This window comes from Ophidiomyces ophidiicola, assembly GCF_022830035.1.
Source record: "Ophidiomyces ophidiicola strain CBS 122913 chromosome Unknown scaffold_4, whole genome shotgun sequence".
Classification (NCBI taxonomy): Eukaryota; Fungi; Ascomycota; class Eurotiomycetes; order Onygenales; family Onygenaceae; genus Ophidiomyces; species Ophidiomyces ophidiicola.
Window position 1 is genome coordinate 665,331 of NW_026054644.1, and position 21,570 is coordinate 686,900.

The 21,570-nt window shown below is 51.8% G+C and overlaps 9 protein-coding genes and 1 non-coding gene across 10 annotated transcripts; 8 read left to right on the forward strand and 2 right to left on the reverse strand.

Moving 5' to 3' along the window:
* Positions 1-232: 232 nt before the first annotated feature.
* Positions 233-303, forward strand: LOZ57_001661. The gene has a single exon. It is a non-coding gene; the product is annotated as a tRNA-Gly (tRNA).
* Positions 304-1,578: 1,275 nt separating this feature from the next.
* LOZ57_001662 (uncharacterized protein) lies at positions 1,579-5,774 on the forward strand (the record flags this gene model as incomplete). Its single annotated transcript, XM_049250748.1, has 2 exons — positions 1,579-2,957; positions 3,026-5,774. 2 exons carry the CDS (start codon positions 1,579-1,581, stop codon positions 5,772-5,774), a joined length of 4,128 nt encoding a protein of 1,375 aa, XP_049110332.1.
* A 514-nt stretch (positions 5,775-6,288) lies between these two features.
* Positions 6,289-7,074, reverse strand: HIS3 (imidazoleglycerol-phosphate dehydratase; the record flags this gene model as incomplete). The annotated part of the gene is made up of 2 exons (XM_049250749.1): positions 6,289-6,707; positions 6,768-7,074. 2 exons carry the CDS (start codon positions 7,072-7,074, stop codon positions 6,289-6,291), a joined length of 726 nt encoding a protein of 241 aa, XP_049110333.1.
* Positions 7,075-7,579: 505 nt separating this feature from the next.
* Positions 7,580-8,108, forward strand: LOZ57_001664 (uncharacterized protein; the record flags this gene model as incomplete). The annotated part of the gene is made up of 2 exons (XM_049250750.1): positions 7,580-7,672; positions 7,758-8,108. 2 exons carry the CDS (start codon positions 7,580-7,582, stop codon positions 8,106-8,108), a joined length of 444 nt encoding a protein of 147 aa, XP_049110334.1.
* A 3,014-nt stretch (positions 8,109-11,122) lies between these two features.
* MEP1_1 (low affinity high capacity ammonium permease) lies at positions 11,123-12,207 on the forward strand (the record flags this gene model as incomplete). Its single annotated transcript, XM_049250751.1, has 5 exons — positions 11,123-11,362; positions 11,419-11,625; positions 11,692-11,839; positions 11,913-12,072; positions 12,132-12,207. 5 exons carry the CDS (start codon positions 11,123-11,125, stop codon positions 12,205-12,207), a joined length of 831 nt encoding a protein of 276 aa, XP_049110335.1.
* Positions 12,208-12,708: 501 nt separating this feature from the next.
* On the forward strand, positions 12,709-13,932 carry LOZ57_001666 (uncharacterized protein; the record flags this gene model as incomplete). Its single annotated transcript, XM_049250752.1, has 4 exons — positions 12,709-12,872; positions 12,939-12,947; positions 13,039-13,048; positions 13,111-13,932. The coding sequence occupies 4 exons, from the start codon at positions 12,709-12,711 to the stop codon at positions 13,930-13,932; spliced, it is 1,005 nt and encodes a 334-aa protein (XP_049110336.1).
* Positions 13,933-14,549: 617 nt separating this feature from the next.
* On the forward strand, positions 14,550-15,026 carry LOZ57_001667 (uncharacterized protein; the record flags this gene model as incomplete). Its single annotated transcript, XM_049250753.1, has 2 exons — positions 14,550-14,768; positions 14,820-15,026. The coding sequence occupies 2 exons, from the start codon at positions 14,550-14,552 to the stop codon at positions 15,024-15,026; spliced, it is 426 nt and encodes a 141-aa protein (XP_049110337.1).
* A 789-nt stretch (positions 15,027-15,815) lies between these two features.
* Positions 15,816-16,433, forward strand: LOZ57_001668 (uncharacterized protein; the record flags this gene model as incomplete). The annotated part of the gene is made up of 1 exon (XM_049250754.1): positions 15,816-16,433. One exon carries the CDS (start codon positions 15,816-15,818, stop codon positions 16,431-16,433), a length of 618 nt encoding a protein of 205 aa, XP_049110338.1.
* A 969-nt stretch (positions 16,434-17,402) lies between these two features.
* CSH1_1 (CSG1/SUR1-like protein) lies at positions 17,403-18,655 on the forward strand (the record flags this gene model as incomplete). The annotated part of the gene is made up of 4 exons (XM_049250755.1): positions 17,403-17,681; positions 17,743-17,898; positions 17,952-18,311; positions 18,368-18,655. 4 exons carry the CDS (start codon positions 17,403-17,405, stop codon positions 18,653-18,655), a joined length of 1,083 nt encoding a protein of 360 aa, XP_049110339.1.
* Positions 18,656-19,578: 923 nt separating this feature from the next.
* On the reverse strand, positions 19,579-21,150 carry LOZ57_001670 (uncharacterized protein; the record flags this gene model as incomplete). The annotated part of the gene is made up of 1 exon (XM_049250756.1): positions 19,579-21,150. The coding sequence occupies one exon, from the start codon at positions 21,148-21,150 to the stop codon at positions 19,579-19,581; it is 1,572 nt and encodes a 523-aa protein (XP_049110340.1).
* Between the last annotated feature and the right edge of the window lie 420 nt (positions 21,151-21,570).

A 21,570-nucleotide genomic window follows, 5' to 3' on the forward strand; every position in this document is an offset into this window, starting at 1 on the left:
GTAGTAACTAGTACGGAGTAGGTGGTTAATTTCTTGAATTGTGCTTTGACTTCATCTTAAAGAAATTTTTTGCGGTGCTTGGCGATGGCGTTGTTGAGGCGAAGGGATTCAGATGCGTCGACTTGCCCAACAATAATGGGACCCTCAGGGCGTTTGCGGCCGTTGAGTGGATCCATGCCCCGATGCGCCGTGGGTGGGATGTAGACCCAGCTGGGGTATGGTAGTCATAACAGCTCCAATGGTCTAGTGGTATGACGCTTGCCTTCCAAGCAAGCTGCCCGCGTTCGATTCGCGGTTGGTGCAATTCAGTTTCTTCTTTTTTCTTTTTTATGTTTCCCCCGCGCGCACTGGCGGCTGCGCGTCGCATCGCATCGCATCGCGTCGCCTCACCGCCCATGGCCTTCCTGTTATTGTGGACGGCACGAGGCCGTTTGGTTTGTGGACAGACAGCGTGGATCGGCCAGCCTCCACGTGTGCGCCAGTGCGCGCTGGCTCGAATAACAACTAATCTCCGGCGCAGCCCAGCAGTGGCAGTGGCGTGGCGGGCCTGCAGGCGTGACAAATCGTCCGTCGTCGTGATGCTCATGTGCGCTGTATCAAGGGTCGGGCAGTGGGGTTGCGAGCGGGTTTGAGATCCCAGCCAGCCACCTTAGGCTGGCCTGGTAAGCGAGAAATCGGCAGGTTGGGGGTCTGTAGTTTGATTAACGACTTATTATTTATTTGTTGATTTGATTGTCGTCTTGCGCCCGTTGTCGCACGGAAATGACGCCGTCACGAGCTGGCGCCGCGGTGGGTGAGGCACCCCGTTCCCTTCCGTACTACCAGCTAGTAGCTAGCTACAACATAGTCAACGACGCCCGTCCTCCGTACTCCAAATGAAAGGGACGGCGGCCACCCATGGCTCTCCGCCGTCCTGCGCGCGGGCCTGGCGCCGCCCACCCACGCAGGAACGGCGGCGCGGCGCGGCGCGGCCAAGCCGCCGTATCATCCTTGTCGGGTCCGGTCTGGTACGGTACCGCGCTCTGAGACATGCGGGCTGGGCGTGTCGTCGCCGTGTATTGGCGTGTTTGGTACGGCGCGGGTGGGCTCGGTCGCACGCCGTAGTCGCCTGACTGCCTGGGCGGGTTAGCTCCGTTAGCTAACTAACTACCCGGCTGGCTCGCTCGCTCGCTCCCGACGCTCTCCAAACCACCACCACCGCCCGCTGCCACCGCCATCACCACGCCCGCCACTCTCGCCTGGACGGCCGGCTGGCAATGCATGACGCTTAGCCTGCGGAGACATGGCTTGGTCGATCCGCCGCTCAGCCAACCGTCGGATGAACGCACTGAACGCTGCCACTGCTCCTCGCCCAGAGCTGCTCTGAGCCCGCTGGCCCAGTCCGTCCTGCCCTACCACTCACACGCTCGCTCCCCGCCCGGCCGCCGCGCCGCGATGCTGTCGTCCGGTTCTCAATAGTCCATCCAACGCTCGTTTCTGACCCAGCATTAATTGTGTCCCCATCCTTAATTGCTTTTTGCCCGCCAGCTGCCTTCCGCCGTTCCGCGCTAGCTTTGCTGGCGCCAACTTTCCGCGATCATGGCTGAGAAGGCTAAAAAGGTCAAACGGAGAAAGAGTTTTAGCCTGCTATTTGGCTCGACAGGGCTGCTGGGCTCTGCCGGCCAGAATGTGCCATCACAGTCGCACCCATATCCCCAACTCTCTCCGTCCGACGGTCTGCGCAGCCGCAGCCATGTCGACCTGCGCTGCGAGAACATAACACGCCGCCGTTGCGGGAGCCGCCCTCGAAGTAGCGGCTCGTTGCTGGGCATCATGGGCCTCAGGCAACGCTCCGACAGCTTCAGTGACGTCGACAACTGCCCGCCCAACATGATCCGCTCCAAGACACAGTACGCCGCTCGCGGCCGCATGTCGTCCAGCCCCTTAGCTTTCAATGATCATTCTGTCTCTGAGGCCGACAGCCTCCGCTGGCCTACGCCGATTCCCCGTACTAGATCTAAATCCTTTCAGAAATCAAAGCGCAATTCCGTCTTCGGCTCGTTTCGCTCGTTGACCGCGTACAATGATGACGACCCTGGCAAAACCCGTTCAAAGGACTCCTCGGGCGAAGAAGACGAGCTCGCCATTTTTGGATTCGGAAATGGCAACACAAAACAACTCATGGGCACCACCGTGCTGCACCATGGCGAAGTACAGACCTCCGCCCCCATGTGGAGGAAAAAGAGCCAGTACTTGGTCCTAACGGATACACATCTCGTGCGATTCAAGAGCCGGTCCAAGGCGGCGGACGTTTTCCCTTCCATTCCCGTGCAATGGGGTCGAAATACTCCCAGTACACTCACGTCTAACCGCCTTTCCGTTGTTTCGCTTGCGTCGCTGCAGGATGGTGCCGTTTCTGCCAGTGGAACAGATATCGGGACCGGAATTCCTCTAAACCGAATTCTGGCCGTCCATAAACTGGACGATGGCCGGCCGTTCTTCTCTGTTGAAGTGTGCTACATGGAAGACCGATCTTCCAAGGCATTATCTTTGCAAATTCAGCTGACAGACCCCCTGGATGCTGAGCTCTGGCGCTCCGGAATTCGAGATGCCGCGGCAGAAGCTAGAGCTACAGCTCCTATCCCGTTTGATCCCGAGACCGTTGAATATATTTCACGTACTCTTGACCAGGAACGGGATTACGACCCATACTCCATGTCTATGCACCGCGTCGTGCGTCGACTGCCGGTAAAACAAAGTGGCCGCGCTTCAACCGACGACTATACCAAACTTGCATCAACACCATGCTACCTGGTAATAGGAGTCCACAAAATTCATATTCTACCTTTATCAAGGATAAGTAACCGTTCATCCATGGCATCTTTAAGCGAACTTGATATTGGGCAGTCTTTTGGCATTTTATCGTTAGCAGCCCTACATATGCAGCGTGGTGACGATGGACTCCAATTGCTCTTTCGGTATATCTTTTCTTTTCTTCTACTTTACTCTTTAATTGGAAATACCCGCTGACTTTGCCGTGTATTAGCCTACCTTTCAAGCCCGCAATACAGGTACAATTGTCCTCTGCATTTTCGGCTGATATCGTTCTTCACATTCGTCAGCGGGCCGAATATTTACGGCCTCAGTGGCTCCAGCAACCGTATACTGTTAAGGTTCCTGGATGGTTAGAGGAGCAATTCATTGCTGCTCCCGCGCAATCGGATGAAGAGGATGGCCACTTCGATCGCACTTTGACAGCGTATTGCGCCGCATATGACGTCGATGCTTCGAATATCCGATACTCGATCGATTACTCCTGTGAGGATGCGCCGAGCTTTCAATTACTCCCGCCAGCCGGTTCGAAGGACGGGCGAGGCTACTGTGTTTTCGAATTACTGGCAGTTCTGAGGGCTTTGCGCTATAACGAATCATTCAGAACCGTCTCCTTTGAAGGTGTTAATTTGGACGTGCTTCAAAACCTATACGACCCGTATGGGTTCGATTACGATGCGCTGCGCACTCGCTCGAATTTGCTGCTAGATATTCCTGGGCAAGAGGAAATTTCTGTCTTAACGCAAGAGATCAGGGCATTAGCTTTAAAAAGTAATGAATTGCGGCGGTTGAACTTTGCGTTTTGTCTTACTCGAGTACCAACTAGTGAAAAAGGCGAAGTTGACCCTGGGTGTGGCATCCCGGAAGCCATATTCCCGTTGTGTCGACGCAGACTTACTCAGGTCGATTGGGTCGTGTTAAATGGTATTAAACTCGGTGACTCCGACCTAGATTACTTGGTTGATGCCGCATCTCAAGCGGCATCACAATTTCGCGCCCTTGAAATAAGCCATTGTGGCATTTCCATCCATGACCTTGATCTAATACTATCAACAATGACTACTCAAGAATCCACTCTTGAGGCGATCAATATCTCTGGAGTCCAAGGCCGACTAAGTGCGGAACTGTTCCAGCAGCAGATTGGCTACTTCGCACACATTCGCAAGATCAATCTTTCGCATATCTCAAGAAACACCGGCCCCGAGCCCCTTATAGCCCCTGAGACGTTACTTAATTGGGAATTGGAGGAGCTATCTTTGAGCCATACCGTTGTGAACGAGAAGACTGTGGACTCCATTGCCGCCTACCTGGCTAGCAAGAAGTCAAACAAGCTGCGTGAGTTGAGACTGGATCAGTGTGGTCTTACAGGAAGGGATGTAGCAACATTCTTGTATTTCATGGTCGACGACTCCGGAAAGCCGCGCAATATCCATCTTCATGTTAGTGAGAACAGGCTTCATGTTGATTACTCCTTGCTCTTTGGATCCATCGCCCAAGGGAAAACCCCAACGCACCTGACGATGAGAATGATGGATTTCCAGAAAGAGGACCATTTCCGACAACTGATAGAAGCTCTGAGAAAAAACAAGTCTTTAAAATATGTCGATATTTCAAAGGCGTCGCTACCCTACGATGCGGGCCCTGAGACATGCAAAGCGCTGCAGGTAATGTTCGAGGAGAATACGACTATAGAAGAGCTAGATATCAGCGGAGAATATGCTCATCTGGATGTAGCCCGGTTTGGAATCGGGTTAAATCTGGCTTTAACCGGGCTCAAGAAGAATACGACCCTCAAGGTGTTAAAGATTGAGCATCAGAAGTTGGGACTGCAGGGAGCCAATACACTTGCTTCTGTGTTAGAGGAGAACGACTCTCTTCTTGAAGTGCACTGCGATAATAACGAACTTAACCTGCAGTCTTTTACTGTCTTAGTAAATGGATTGCGGAACAATAACACTCTGCTGCATCTGCCATGCATGACTCGGGACAGAGAACACGCGATGGAGAAAGTTCGTCGTGAGATAAAATCAGTCAATACAGCCCCAAAGCGAAGGAATTCAACTACGGCAGCAGCTGGCTCCTTTCGTCGGACAGTCCAGGCCGCCGTGCATAGCGCTGGACCAAACAGTACCAGGCTAACAAAATCGAATAAGAATCGACAAACTGATGTTGTCCCGATGCTGTCTACCTCACCCTCGGCTTCTGCCCCTGATTCCGAGTTTAATAGTCCCCAGATTCAAGCTATGCTCCAGTCTTTGGCTGAAAAATGGGATCTCGAAGATGAGCGTCTACAGTGTTATCTGTACCGAAACTATCATCTTGCACAAGGGGACATGCAGCCCGCCGAGGATAACATAACCGATATGCAGGATACAGCTAGTGATGATCGGCCGAAATCGGTGGCGAGCTTGAGAACCTTCCTTGAACAGTTTTCTTTCGAATCGGGGCTAGAGCAACAAGAATTGTACGACGATGAAGGCCTTGTGATGCGGGCTAGGCCAAAAGATGACATGACGATGGCCGCTTTTCTTGTGCCCATGCCTCCACCACTGTCTAGAAAGCTCTCCGATATTGTATCTCTCCCCTCTCCCACACAGAAAGCTGTTGAAAGTTCTTCGTACCCGTTCCCATCATTAGCCGATAACGGCGCCGTTTCCTCTGCCGACCCTGAAGCCTCGGCCCCTATTTCCGCTCTACCCCGTCCAACCGCGATGCGAAGCCAAACCAACACAAGCTTCCGCAGCGCATTATCTAGCAACGTTAGCGATGCTTCAACAGTGGGCCTTCGCAAGACCGGCAGCAGTTCGAGATTGAACAGCGCCTCGTCATCGCTGAGGAGTATCCTCAGCTCTCGATCCCATGCAGATAGGTTAATAGCGCGGAAAAACACCAACCGAATGACCGTCACGTTTGCGCGTGCGCCGCGACTGGAATTGGACCTTCCAAGCTTGGATTTGACTTGATCGGCCGCATACATTTTTCCCCATTTGTATATTTGTGCGGTTTCTTTTTTTTTTTTCTCTTACCTGCAGGCGGCACGATTATATTGGAGTTGGGCATACGCTTTTGTTTTTAGGCATCGTTATGTCGAGCATCGAGGGATAATGTAATTCGTATTTGGACTCTTGGAGGCGGGTTGGTTGGGTTATTTGGTGGATAATCGGGCATAATGTTTTGTTGGCCTTTCTCCTTTCATGCCAGCGTCCAGATGTTGTGTATGGGGATTGCGTGGCATATTTGGATGGGCAAAAAGATATAATAAGCGGCATTTGGCTGTATGTAAGATGGAATCATAGAGATGTACATATGCAAGACTAATGTCCCAATAGGTTACAGAAGATCTATATATCATTCTCTCTATCAACAAGTCTGATAAGTCATAAAAATGCCCAGTACCTCCCAAAATAAGCTCACGCAACATTATTCAAAAAGAAGACGTTTTTACTAGTACACACCACCACTAAGGAGACCTTCGGCTTATAGTACACCTTTTGTGCTCACCACCTCCCCACCTCCGCCAACCTCTCCCGCTGCTCGCCTCGCTATGGCCCCCCGAATAGCCACAGCAACGGCCTTGATTGCACTCTCCGCACGATGATGGTCATTATTCCCATACACGCAGCCCACATGCAGCGTCACGCCCGCGGCCTGCGCAAAGCTTTCCAGTCCATGTGGAATCATCTCCGTACTCAAAGCGCCGACTTTCTCGCGCTGCAGGCCCAGATTGATAACGCTGTAGGGCCGCGAGGAGATGTCAATGACGGCCCAGGAGAGGGCCTCGTCGAGAGGCGCGTCGCCGCGGGCAAAGCGCACAATGGACACGCGGGGGCCAAGGGCGCGAGTGAAGGCAGTGCCGAGGGCGAGGAAGGTGTCTTCAGTGGTGTGGTGGTCGTCAACTGGAGCTGCGTTAGGCGTGATTACTTCTAGCTATGTATGGGAGCCAGGGATAGACATACTAACTAGATCCCCCTTACACCGGACAGCTAAACTCCAACCCGCATGCTTTGCTAGGGCATGCAGTAAGTGATCTAGGAAGCCAATCCCCGTGTTTATCGTGATCTGCTGAGACGACGTGAACTGTGTTGCATGGTCTGATTCTGGCAAAGGAAGAATCTGTGCAGCCTCTTCAGGGGAAGTTTGTGGGAAGTGTGGGCATGGTGTAAAAGGGAGGAGGACGCCGCCATCGAGGGAGAGAGAGACCTGGACTTTCGTTTCGTTCGTGATGCGGTTGAGGGATACCGTTCGGCGGGGAAGAGACGACATGATGGACCTGGCCGGGGTCAAGCTAGACTCCGCAAAGATGCAATATGCAGTTGGGGACGCCGATCCCTCGCCGTGGGCCTTTTGAGTCCGCTGGATATGTTGATGAGCTCGATTTCTTATCGCTGATTCACATCCGATTCTATCGATCCGATTGGCCGCGGTTCTTCGGATAAATAATACTCCGAATTCCGGAATAATAGTAATGCCGAATACACGTGACTATTCGTCGGCCGATCAACCCGCCTGTGAAGACGATCTGCCGAACAACCTGGGGATTATTGATCAGACTACTGGTGTCGCCTGGCGTTTTGCGGTGTGTTTGTTGGTCCCGTAGCTTCTTACCTGGCACTTCCATTCTCCATTTTTGAATCCTGCGCGCTGCTCAAGCGATCACACCTAGTACCGGACTCTATATACCCCTCAAAACGTGCGGAACGGCGGCGGAGAAGAGACCCAGGCACCATATGGATTTATAGATACCACTTTTTGTTTTCCTTTTAGTACAATGCCTCCCCCATCCAAGCTGAGAGCCGATGTTGAGGCCCCAGATCAAGTCACCGAAGAGGGCATCAAAGGGTTTCTGACCGGCGTGGCTCGGGTACGCCGTCTCCCTCCATGCAACAGTCCCCTGTCAAATGGCCCTTGCGCCACGTTCCGTTAACCCTCCCTAACTAAAATGCTAGTTCGGCTCTCTTTCCATCATTGCCCACCTGATCCTCGCTCTCCCCCACCCTCTCCATTTCGCTGACCATACCCCTACCCCTCCTTCGTCCTCGTCTGCCTCGTCTCGCTTCCGCAGGCGCCCTATCATCAATCCCGCCTCCTTCTACCGCCCGTTGATGTCCATCTCCGAGTCCATTGCCTCCGTATCGAAAGTATACCGCGGACTGACCCCGCAATTCAAAGTGTTTCTACAGATCGCTGCCATGACGTTTGGCGGCTGTATTTGGGCAGAAAGGCGGGTGCAGGAGTATATGGAGGTCTTGAGGAAGGTCAAAAGAGCGGAGAGGAGGCGAGATATGGAGCAAGATTAGCTTCACGGTGTCGGGCGATCTTCAGAGCTTTGCACTGCACTGCATCGCATTGGGCTTGGTTCGGTTGGGTTGGGATGCAATAGTCTTTATTGGCATCTTGTTTTTCTCTCCGAGGAATTCTGCACATATTTTTCACCGCTCCATACTTTGGCGTTTTTCGAATTTATATATGTATGTATGTCCGTACATGCATACGTACTGCATATAAAGGGGTATCATTGAACTCTTGATCTACGGGGTGAGCGCATCCGATCTCACGATACATCTAGTCACCGTTCAAAACGGTGGGCTCCTGATGGAAATCTCGACCATCTCTCAAAACACGCACGCGGCAGCTAATAAACTACTAGAGAGTACAGGAGAGTTGAGGAAAGGTTCGGGGTTTTAGGAGGGATGAGGCCTAAGCAAATTATATCTACACATTTAGAGAGTCAGGCGTTTTTCCGCTTTGCGCTGTTAGGAAACCGACGAATTCGCTAGTAGCAATGCCTAGAAAGAAAGACGGGAGGTTGTGGCGCGTGATTGTTGCTTTCGGGATTTCTGCTATGCTGGAGGTTACATCGTAGATATTGAAGATACGGCAACAACACCCTATAACTAGCTGCAACTGAGTCCAAGCCTCTCAGCTGCGTTAAAAGCAGCCCAAGAACAGAGTGGTCAGACCTTCCGCATTCATATGAAAATGACAAGATAGCCAATACCGAGTTCAGGTGCTACATACATAGATGCAGTTTGCTGCCCAGCGGCTATCACGGAATACTAATTCTGTAGGTTCATTGCCCAGTAATCTTCATGGTATATCGCTAACGGGTAGTTTTTATCGCCTGTCGAGTTGGAATACGACATGGCGATTCGACAAGTAGCGTGACCAAGTGGCATGACAGTCGCAATCAAGAAAAGTATTGTAAAAGCGGGATCGTCTTTCTAGGCCACCACTCTGGCTGAGGTCGTGGTGTTTATGATCTGGAACGGCCCGCAAACCCTGCTTCGATAAAATCCGCGGCAATTTACATAAGTTCGCCAGTAGGGCGTTTGTCCCAGGTTCCGGCGGGCAGGACTACATGATTCTTAGGGACCTTTCGCATGTCTCGATCGCCTCGTCTCGGAATACCGGTGCGTCCTCACGATAGCTGCGAGTTGAATTCCCCGGGGACTCTCAGGGGCGTGGCATTGCCCATGCAGATTAGAGATGTGCATGGGACATCCAGGTTCATTTTTCCGCCACTTCCGTAAGCCTAGTAATCTTACAGATATCCCACAGCGGAAATCCCGTAGAAGGACAACGGGTAATCAGAGTGCAGAGACGAAATAAGGCGTGGCTATCCGAAATACACCAAATCCATATATCCAATAATCGGCTTCAGGACTTGCCGAAGGGTATTTCGATATTTTAGAGACCAAATGCGGAAGGGTCACGTAACGTTTTATGAATAAGTTTCCTAGGTATCGATATTCGATCCCTGCACAAAAGAGCGAATCACTTCGGACAACACTCAAATTCCAACCGCGTCTGGGACTAAAACAGGGTATGGTGTATCAAAAGAGCCCCCGTAAAGAGGAAGGGCCTCTGCATGTACTAAGCCTCGAACCCTTGTAAAAACCAGAATGTGGGGTACATGCCGATTAATGAAGGACAGGAACAACGGGACTCTCAATCCTCAATACGGCGAATGAGAATGTGACCAAGAGCGACCTGTGTATGTATGTATGTACATACATACATGTCCAACGATGCCGCATGTACTTGACGGTATGTCAGCAAAAGAGTGGCTGTGCGGAGTATCGATCCGACGACGGTCACGCTTGGCGAGTCTTTGCAACAGAGGCAAGCTTGTCATGAGGAATATTCCTTCTTCGGCTGCAGTCCAATATAATGCTTGGATTGCCGCCAAGTCGCCAACGCAGGGTGGAAGGTGACATGGTCCCTGATGAAGATCGTTGATCTGAAAGGTTGGCAAATGAGAGCCGGAGCAAGGGGGGCCCAGAAAGGGAGCCCCGTTGAGCGTTTTGGAGATCGCAGCCGCCGAGCAGTGAGGCCGGCCAAACACGGGTCTGATGGTACGGCACGCGTGTGGCTGCGCCGACCGAGGGCGTGGCGGTTGAAACAGCACACGGAATGCAGTCGAAACAGCGAAGGTTGGGTCGCCGGGAAGCCGTCTCGGCCTTCACTCACTAGAGTGTGTTAGCTGACTTACTAACGGGTTGGCAAGCCTGCCGACCACGTGACCACCCACTAACACCGCAAATGCTACGTCGCCGGCCGGCCTGAGGCCCTGTCTATCGCTGGACATTATGATTGCGAAGGGCGGCACAGCAATGCGGCTTTGCGGCTGCCATACCCGGTGTCCATCACGCTGATCATTATTCTGTTCACCAATTTCCGAGCCGAGCACCCGCCGCTGTCGAAACCAGAACTGCTTTCCACGCCTGGTCTTTGGCTTTGCAAGCATCGTATAATAATACCCGAACGATGATATTATTGCCCTGGGTGGCTCTCTCCATCCTTTGGTGGGAATAATGCTCTATAGGCAATTTCAAGAGGGGCTTCCGGCCCCTCGGACGCCAAAGTCTCGCCAGCCGGCCTCGCTATGGGACCGTCTGTGACATATCGAGGCTGCTCAATGCTGGCATATCCCTGCTGAAAGGGGCAATGAAACAAATATGCTTCCCAATACCATTATTAAGAAATATGCGTGATGTTCTGGAAAACCTCCTGGTCGCCAATATTGTTCTGCGCCAATCATTTCTACTGGACCCTGCTCCCCCGGTTTCAATGCGACGCTGCGAACAGAGGCTGAGGGGCTTGACGCATACTTGGATGAACGCTATCTAAGCGTCGGGTATCATTCAAGGCGAAACGTGAGGGTATCCGTTCTCTCAATCTCCAGGCGAGAAGCAATCCTATATAAGAAGCTGGATGCCCCAAGGTCCTCGAGAACCATTCCACCCCAAGCTCAGAACTCCCCCACCCGCACAGCAAAATCAGCCTTGCCTTTGCTCCAAGGTTCTTCATCATGCGCGTCTCCGTCTCTCTCCTCACTTTCGCCCTGGGCCTGGCCTCGGCCGGCTCTACCAAGGTCGGCAGAGGGCGAACTTGCGGTACCGTGCCAACGGCGGAATTCATGTTCATCACGGCTGATTTTGCTGCGCAGGAGGCAAAGGATGGGTTTACCGCCTCTAACGCGATGGTCACGATCGACACTTATGTCCATGTTGTTTCGTCTGGCAGCAGCCCTGCCCAAGGCAACGTCCCCGTATGCAAATATACATTGCCTTTCAAACGTCCCCCTACTAATAGCATCTTATTTAGGATCGAATGGTCCAAGATCAAATTAGAGTTATGAACTCTGACTATGCTCCTCATGGGTTCCAGTTCAGACTGGTGGACACCACCAGAACCGTCAATGCCAACTGGGCTAGAGATGGAAACGAAATGGCGATGAAGCGTGCTCTCCGTAAGGGAGGCTACAACACCCTGAATCTTTACTTACTTCCAGCTCTTGGACAGCTCCTCGGCGTATGTCATTGAAGCTCCCAGCATACTATTGCCAAATTACCACGGTACTAACATGTTCAATCTTAGTACTGCTATTTCCCCACAAGGGCACAGCCAGGAACGGAGACTTTCATTCGTGACGGATGCACCATTGTCTCCACAAGTCTTCCCGGCGGTAGCAATGCGCCATACAATCTTGGCAAGACTTCCACACACGAAGTCGGCCACTGGATGGGTAAGAGGGCCCCTTTCCTTACGGGTAACTCTTGATTTGCAGATCTTTATACTGACAATCCTTCTTTGGCTAGGTCTTCTTCACACTTTCGAAGGTGGCTGCAGTGGTTCCGGTGATGGTGTTGCAGACACCCCAGCCCAACGAAGCGCTAGCTCCGGCTGTCCCACGGGCCGCGACTCTTGCCCTGGCGGTGGCCCCGACCCAATCCACAACTACATGGATTACTCTGACGAGTAAGTCTTCTTATACCTTTACAGACAAGTGATGCACAGAAACTAATTCAATACTGTAGCCGCTGCATGACCGAGTTCACCCGTGGCCAGGGTGCTCGTATGCAAAACATGTGGAACCAGTTCCGTGGAAGATAAGCTGATCACAGCGAAGTTGAAGTTGACCTCGGCTCCCATTCTTAAACTGCCATCTTATACATATTTATATTCCTGTACATAGTTAAACACCATACCAATATTAAGGCATTTTGATACAACCTAATCCATGACAACTACGGGGTACTTGTCCTTTGTAGAAAACAGGCAACTGTTCTTCATACAGTAGTGTCGGCCACTTAAACCCAGATTTGCCTTGATCGCTCGCTGGCCCAAAGCACTAGTTAGTTTAGTTGGTTAGAAGCTTAACTACTCCCACACAAGGTGGGCGATTTAAGTTTGGATGGGCCTCGGCCATCGCATCACCTTATAAAACCTACTACTCCGTACTGGGCGCAAATCAACCTAGTATGTCGGAGCCTAACCGACAGCAGAGAGGCTCAAACTCGCTTGAACTCCGGAGCCGAATACTTATTACTCCAGAAGATACCCCAAAAACGAGGATATCGAGGCGGAAAGACAGGTGAATTTTAACTTGACATCATGGTGGCTATAACAGTCCCCGAAACCCTAGAAGGTTATAATTTAAGCACTTTTGAGATCGAAACGGAGGACTCTACTGTCTATGGGGTGTCCAGAGGCATCTTCCCAAGCGATCATCAGTATGAGGGGCCAATCTTGGTTTTGATCCACGGATACCCGCAAACGTGAGTACGCTGTGGCTTTGGGTGCGGCTTAGGTTGACGTGTTAATCATGATACTTTGAACTATAGGTACTTCATGTCAGTGCTCATAAACACCCCCCTGGCAGCCTCATTTCCCAGGCTGCCTGTCTATGCTCCGTACTAACGTGTGCCCCGGCGGATACTGCAGGTGGCGCCATGTAAGATGAACAAGCTGGTTAAATGTGAATGAAAAGTTGCATAATTCTGACCTTGTAACTAGGTGATCAAGCTTCTTCCAAAGACGGCTCGGCTCTTTGTGCCGGACATACCGGGTTACGGAAACAGCTCACCATGCCTGTCTGGACACGACAAATCCTCGGTTGGTAAGACGATTCTTAAGGCCCTTTCCTATCACCTCGAATCGTCCCAAGTCCCGCAGCCGCAAGATGTGATACTCATCGGGCATGACCGTGGGGCTCGTATCTCACATCGACTGAGCGTCGATGCCGCGGAATACACGTCCTCATTCACTATCTTGGGCGCCGCCCTCATGGACATTGTTCCCACGACAGTTCAGTGGCAGGGCATGTCGAACCCCGCTGAGACGGCGCGGACGTTCCACTGGCCGTTCTTGGCCAACGCTGAATATGCAACGCAAATTATTCTGCAGATTGGCGGGGACCATTTCATCCGGCAGCTGATCGAACAATGGATGGGTAACAATGAAAGCGGACGACAGAGACTCCGTGCCGATGATGCATTGGAGATCTACCAGCGGCCCTTCCGATGGGACAGTGTCGTGCGTTGCTCGTGCTTGGACTATCAAGCCGGGGCAACGGTAGACGTAGCGATGCAGAAGGCCGACCAGGAGCAGGAGCGGAAAGTCGACCTGCCCGTGCTAGTGCTGCACTGCAGTGGGATTGGGCGCCGGTTTGATATGAACGTGTGGAGGGACTGGGTTGCGGAGGGAAAGGCAGATGACCTGCTGAAGATCGTCGAGCTGGGGAACGGAGTTGGGCATTTCGTGGCAGAGGAGGACCCGGAGGGGACGGTGGCGGCATTGATGGGCTGGATTACGGCACTGGGCGTGCAATTCAAGTGAATTTCTCATTAGTAGTTACCCTGAAGGCTAGGATAATAATATGAAAGTAGCATATACATATTCTCAATGCGAAGAGATTGAATATCATAAATAGAAGAAATTATAACGAGTGGAGATGAAGGGCGCCGTCGGCAGCTATTTGACCAGCAGCAGTAATCGATTGTTGATGTGCTTGGCAGGTAGTTAGGTACTACAGCTATTTCCCCGAAAATCTTTATTCTTGTAGTACGAATTAGTTACTCCCTAGCTATTTGTACGGAGAACCAGCTGATGGTTGTAAAATCCCAAATCCGTGGAGTAAGGCATTTTGGCCGTCCAATACCGAGTTACTCCGCACTAGGCGGGAACTGTTAGTTAGTTAGTTCCGGAGTGGTTAGTTAGTTAGTTAACTAAACTAACTAGTTAACTAGTTAGTTAACTAAACTAACTAGTTAACTAGTTAGTCCACTAGTTAGCTAGTTAATTAGTTATGTAGCTAGTTAGTTGACTAGTTAATAATGCCGTGTTCCACCGCCGTGCCAAATACCCCGCCCTGGACGCTGAAAATGCCTTGCAGCATCATTAGAGGATTAAAATGAACTGGCTTACAGATTCGAACCACTTGGTTCTAAAAAGACATGAGTCTTCTACAATCCGGCATCCATCTCGACCAGCGGGAGCTGGGCGGATCGGATAATACATCCGTTATTGATGCACTTGCGCGATTCTCCGCCTTCCTCATTACCGCGGATGTGGAAGAAAAGAAACATGGAAATGCGGCGGCCGCAAAGTTCAAACCAACGCCTGAATTACATGCTGCCATCAAACCACCACTACTTGCGCTTGGGGCTATAGAGGTAAACAAATCGTTCTCATAGAGGAAGCTCCCGGCTGAGGAGCTATCCCAGGGCAAACAAGAATATAACGTGTGGCGCATATACGAATCAACAAACCTCACATTTTCGCCCGGCCCTGCAGACATAGTCCCAGCTAGAGTTGGTAGAGCATTCATTGCGGATAAGCCTCTGCAGATAGGAGAATACACCCATCTTACAAGAAAGGAATTGCTGGATCCTGGGACAGAGCCCGCTGATATTATTGCGCTTCGCTGCTAGCTATTATCAATGAATTAAGTCAACTAAAGATGGAAGATTCGTAAAAAAGGTCAAGATCTCCCGGCTGATCAAGGATTCCTTGAGTACAAATGGAGGGTGTGACGAGAACGTCGGTGCTACGAGCGAGCATAGTAAAGAGAGATAAAAGCTTGATTCTCCTAAGTCCTCATCTTATGTGTAGTGATACACGTGACTAAGATACTAAGCTACTATAATACAGTCGGTTTCCAAATGTTGGTATTGGCGGACACTGGAAGGCTTCAACATATCGGTTTCCTGGGCGAGCGTGGCAGGAATCCAATAAGCGCGTTCTTACGTTGTATGTACATACATGCCATATCATGGACGCTCGACTCCAATTTCCGAATGTGTACTGGGTCGGCAGGGGGGGGCATTTGCTCAGTTTATGAAATCCACCCTCGCATTGTCGTCAAGGTGCCAAAGCCTGGCGACTTTGAACGGGAGCAGTTTCAGAAAGAAGTTCAGATATATCGGATTTTCTCAAAACACCCACCTTGCCCCTCTCTCGTGCAGCCTTTCAGCTACTCAGATCGTGCCATCTTCCTTGAATACATGAGAGGTATCATTTCCACGGGTACTGACAGATTTATATACTTACCCTGTTGCTAGATGAATGCCTTTCTTTCAGAATACAGCAAAATAATACACGGGATCTGCAGACTAGGCTAGTTACTTCAGTGGAAAAGTTGGAGCCTCTACACCTACGAAAGGAATGGATGAACGATCTTGCCCAGGGCGTTGCTTTTCTTGAATCGCTTAACCTCGCGCATGGTGACCTACGGCCTGAAAATATCCTGCTTGATCGCAACCGACTTAAACTATCCGATTTTGACTGTGCAGCAAAAATTGAGAGAATGCTTCGAAGCCTGCATCCCGCCGTATGGAAGGGTACTTGGCAGTAATGAATCGAAATATGGTCTCCGTGGATCAGCTGGACTTCTGGGTCCCCGAACCGAACAGTTTGCGCTTGGGTCTCTATACTATCTGATCAACTACGGATTTGAGGTGTACGGAGATCAACGTCTTACGCAGGATCTGAATGATCATGGTCCTGAAGTCGTGCGTTTGCTGCAGGAAATGGAGTTTCCAAAACTAGATGGTGATGCCCGCCTTGACGAAATAATCGACAAGTGCTGGCACAACAAATATGCCACGATTGCAGAATTGGCTGTGGATACAGAAAGGCTCCAAGACAAAACGACACATGATACAAGCACCAATAAGCTAGACGCCGCTGAAGATTATGGCCTCTCAGCCGAGGAATTTCTAGCGAGTAAACAATTTTGTCAAGACATAGAAAGCCGCGGACTCATTCACCTGCTTTCTTCGGCAGAACCAAAGGAAATGGGGTTCACCTTTAATCCAACTTTCGCGAGGTTAAATTGAACGAGTTAAGTACAAGGCCACGGGCTACAATAGTAAAATATATCTATGACTACCGCGTGCTGGACTAAATTGGCGTTGTTACTTTGTACTCCGTACGCCGTACTTTTTGTACTGAATACTTAATTCTACTCCGTACTCTGTGATCCTTTGACGCAAGCAGCGCTAGCCATCCTGGGCTAGCCTGGCCAGTACTGCGTACGGGTAATGCCAACGGCGCCGGGCACGCGAGAGATAAAATACACGGGCCGTACAAGACAAGACGGCGGGGGTTTCATCGTGAAAACACCAGAAGCACAGAGGGCCGCGTGCGGTGATGCTGCTGCGAACGAGGCGCGGGCAACGATGCAGTCGAGGCGCGGGCAACGATGCAGTCGAGGCGCACGCAAGGGACAGGCTCGGGCGGGGGCAAGGCGCTGCAGCAGGCCGAACGGGCTGTCAGGCCACTGCGTTGCCGTCGTCAGCAGACACTTATAGTTAGTTAACGGCGGCGCCCTATATGAATGAGCGCCCGCCCGCTGGCAGTCTGTCAGTTCTCCCTCACTGCGTGCCTAGCTCCGTTGTACGTATAGTGAAGCCAGCAAGGCAGGTTTGCATGCAGATAGTCGGATAATAATTGCGAGAGCTCGCACAGCTGCCCACCACCCGCAGCTCAGCCACTCAGGGGCACCGCGGCGAACGCCCCTGCGAACTCTACGGAGCACCTAGCGCAGCTTCACCTCCCGCACGGCCCTTTTCGGCCCTTCAGCTTCTCGTCAAATCTTGCTGCCTTCCTACCTACCTACCTACCCACCCGACCCTCGCCTTTTTATTTCTTCTGTCTCTGCTCGCCTTTCGTCGCGTCCTGCCTGCAACTGCATGTTTGCCCGTTCGTCGCTTCGTCTTTCCTCCCCGTCGCCCCCTTGAGCCTCGCCTCCTCCTCTCCCGTCGTCTCCGCCGCGACGACGTGTCGGCCTCCTCCCCGCCGGCAACATGCGAAAGGGCGCGTTGATCTTCATCCTCGCCAATCTTCTCGTCATTGGCTTCCTTGTCCACAGCGTGTCGACTCTGCTCAGTCTCCTCTTTGAGGATGCCTCCGACGACGCCATCAGCCGTACTGAGCTCCCAGCACCCAACTCGAGTCTTATCGATGAACGTCCCTCGTTGATTCCGAAGATCATCCATCAGACCTACAAAAATGAGTCTATTCCCGAACTTTGGCAAGAAGCGCAGCAGAGCTGTATCGATCTCCACCCAGATTATGAATATAGAGTGCGCCCCCTCCCCTTCGATTTGAGTGCCCCTAGCGCTGGTTCTGACCTTTATGCAATAGCTGTGGACCGATCTAAAGGCCGATGAGCTCATTGCAACTGAATATCCATGGTTCTTGGAGACGTTTCGCAACTATCGTTACCCCATTCAACGCGCCGACGCTATTCGATACTTTATTTTGACATTTTACGGTGGAATTTACATTGATCTTGACGATGTCAGATATCCCTAGCATTCCGTCCCTCAACGCCCTTACTAACCGACTTCTAGGGTTGTAATCGCAGACTAGACCCCCTTCTTGGCTATCCCGCCTGGGTTCGCAAAACCAACCCTACTGGAATTTCCAATGATATCATGGGATCCGTGCCGCAGCATCCCTTCTTCCGTCGTGTTATTGATTCCTTACAGGACTACAACCGACACTGGGTGCTGCCTTACATTACCGTCATGTACTCGACAGGACCTCTGTTTCTCTCCGTACTCTGGAAACAGTACATGGCCGGCCGGCCGTCGGGAGCTGACCGCGTTCGTGTCATCATGGCCGACGAGTACAATCGACACTCATGGAGCTTTTTCACCCATCACCCCGGTAGCAGCTGGCATGGAAAAGACGCTAGGCTGATTTTTTGGGTAAGCTTTTTCTCGACAACAAAGGAAAAGAAATCGCTGACTAAGACCGACCACAGATGGGCTCACATTGGATGTTGCTCACCATAGTCGGATTTCTCCTGGCCGGTATCGTCGGCACCTTCATGTGGTGGGCCTATCGACGATTGCTCATCTTCACATCCAAGTACTGCCATCGATACTCACCCATCGCTACGCGCCCATCTGGCTCCTATCGATCGTTTTCTCCCCCGCGTAAGCTTGGCATTCTGCCGTCCTTTCTGCAGCGAAGGAGTGCCTCGAGGAAAAGGGACGAAGAAAATGCGTTGTCGACCACTATCTACGAGCTAATCAACCGGCCTGAGTAAAAACGATATGATACCCAACTCACTTCGTCATTTATCTGCCCAATTTTTGGTCCTCATGACTGTACTGTTTTGATAAAAAATATACTTTGCTATGTCATGGCATCTGATGGCGTTTTGTTGTGCTATTACCGAAATACCTCTTTGTTTCTGCGATCTCGTCTTGAGCTAGCCTGCGGTACCTTGTTAGAGTTCTATGCTCTTGCATAGTTGATTTTCTTCTCTTATACTGGGTGGAAGTGTTACCACATCTTGCGCGCATATCTTCTTTACTACTGCTCTTCTGAGCCATTGTACGCGGTTGCTCGTTCGATTGTACTTGTACCTGTTGAGGCATACCCATAATTAATTTGTTGGATTAAGAAAGAGCTGGGGTCAGGGTGGGACATGCAGGAAAGGCATATGAGACCATTGTTTTGCGCATCGCGATCGTTAGAGAGAGGATCAGAGCAGCGGGCCATTTCTTTTCTGGAGTTGACCTCGTGCCTGGAAAGCCAATCGGCCTGTATGTACGTATATAAAAGAGATACCATAATATTAATGACTAATTTCAGCTGAAACCGGTTCCTATCATTCCAAGGAATGATAGGCGTTTCATGTTCGTTCTATACCGTTTGTTTACTAGTTTCAGGCATATCATTCACCCCTTGGTGGGATCTCAGTCAATGTTAGTCAAGTACTTTGAATTAGAGATTATATATATCGTTTATAACATATACTCATAAGATAAGCCAAGAACACGAGCGGAATCAAATCTTTTTTTATCGATACAGCAGAAAGGGGTATCAAGCAGTTATAATAATACTAGTAGGCAGCAACCACCAAAGGTCGAAGGGGTATCTGGTTAAAGAAAATACGCTGCATGCCATATAGCAGCGAGATGAAACATATACGAACAAACACATTGCAAAGTCGAAACACTCGTTTCAAGCAACAGCCACCGACCCAAACCCGCGCCCGAGCAGGGGCGGGGGGACATATTCCGGCGGTGCCGATACCATATCAGACGGCCGAATCATCCGGTCGAATCTTGCCTGTTCGACATACTCATGTGGCGGCGGGGTGAGAGTGCGTGGCGTAAAGAACTCATCCACGAGGTCAGCATTGGCTTCCTCGCCACGGCTCACGGCCTCAGCAAGGCTCTCCGCACCGGTGACCTGCACCGGAATGCGTAGGGAGAGGGTCTGGTGGGTGGTGAAGGGTCCCACGTTGGGCGGGTTGAAGGACAGGCAGATATTGAGAGAGTACGTGCGGGAGGTAAGACAGGAGTGGAAGGTCGGCATGTAGGTTTTGTGTGCGGGCAGAGAGATCGGAACGAGCACGGTGGCGGTGTAGTACATCTTGCCGGCGAAACAGGCGGTGGGGCCGGGGAGGAACGAGGACGCAGTGGTGCAGGTAGAGTTGATGGAGGAGCGGCGACTATCGCAGGGTGAGGCGGAGGGAGATTGGGTATGTTTCTCCCACGATGCAGATGCAACGCAGCGAGATGCCAGGCAGACGCTGTCGGAATAGACTCCTTGATGGAGATCCCAGGCAATTCCGGACGACTTGACAGGGAAATCTGAAGACGGGGCGGTGGAGTAGAACGTGTTCACTCGCAGTTTGGTCCAGAGCGAGCCTAATCTAGGAGGGGCCTGGAGCTCATTTTCAGGGTCGAAGCGGATGTGCAGCTTGACCATGGTCGAGGGCTGCGTTGTCTCTGAGATGGCTGAGCGCACGGGCGGGAGACGGAACGCCTTTGGCTGTGCCGCGGCGATGGCGATCCGGCCAGTCCTCTTTCTGAGAGGTCCCTTCTTCACTGTCTTCTCCTTACGCATACAGAACTCCCGGCTGTCACCAGATACGTCTAGCGGGGGTTCTTCGTCCGTAGCCGGAATAATGCGTACTTTTTTCCCCACGTCAACGATAGTTTTAGGGGCGAAATCCGCTTGTTCAAATCTAATGAGCCGGGCGCGGATCTGGTACTGGACCTGACACATCTGGGGACACATGTCATCGAGTAGTTTTGAACCGCGACCTGCTAGCATTGGATCGCCGAGAGACGGCGGGAGATGAGTGTGTGCGGCATGAACCAGGCGATGGTTGACACAATGCCTACATGCGTGGGGAAGCAAGCGTTCCGGGACCACAAACGTAAACGGGAACGTGTATCTGCGGCCGGCCTCGAGGATTCTGGGCTGGGGATACTGCGTCTCGTCGATGGGTTGCTGCAGCTTCAGAAAGGTGTGGAAAGCAGACGATTGGCCGATAGTTGGGCCAGCATAGCCTGGGCGCTCGATCACAGTGTGGGATGTACCAACGAAGGTGATGCATAGCTGGTCAAATCGGACATCACTGTCCGTGGTGAGGGTCACATCGCCTTGAATGGCATCAAGGCTGGTATAGGTACTGATGCGGGCCAGCTGTTCGTCCTTGAGCGAGATCTCGACTGTCGGCTTGCCCCTGCGGGAGAAGGAGTCGAAAGTGCCGGTGCTGCGGGATCTGGTTGACGGAGGCATTGTGCAGGCAGCGGGAGAGAGCTACAGAGCAGAGCAAAGTAGGGAGAGAGAGGATGATGCCGCTGGCTCACGAGAAGAGAAGCGGGGGCGTTGCTGGGCGCTGCAAGGACAAGCATGTAGGGCACGAGACGGGTGAGCTGGAGGTCAAGGCGCCGCAAGGAGGGCGGGCTGGCGACGAGAGTTATATAGCCCGCTGCAGGGCGGCAGCAGCAGCAGTAGCAACAGCAAGTAGGAGGACAAAAAATAGAATTGTTGACTCATGGGGCTTCGTTCCACATTTCCCGCATGGCGAGTCTCGATGCTAAGCTGGACCGTGCACCCCTGCAGGTCGCGCGGCGGTACCTTTCTGCGGCGGCCACAGCGCACGGGTACCAGCGAGTGACCTGTGGCGGGAGCCCGGCAGCGAAAAGGTGCGTCCTT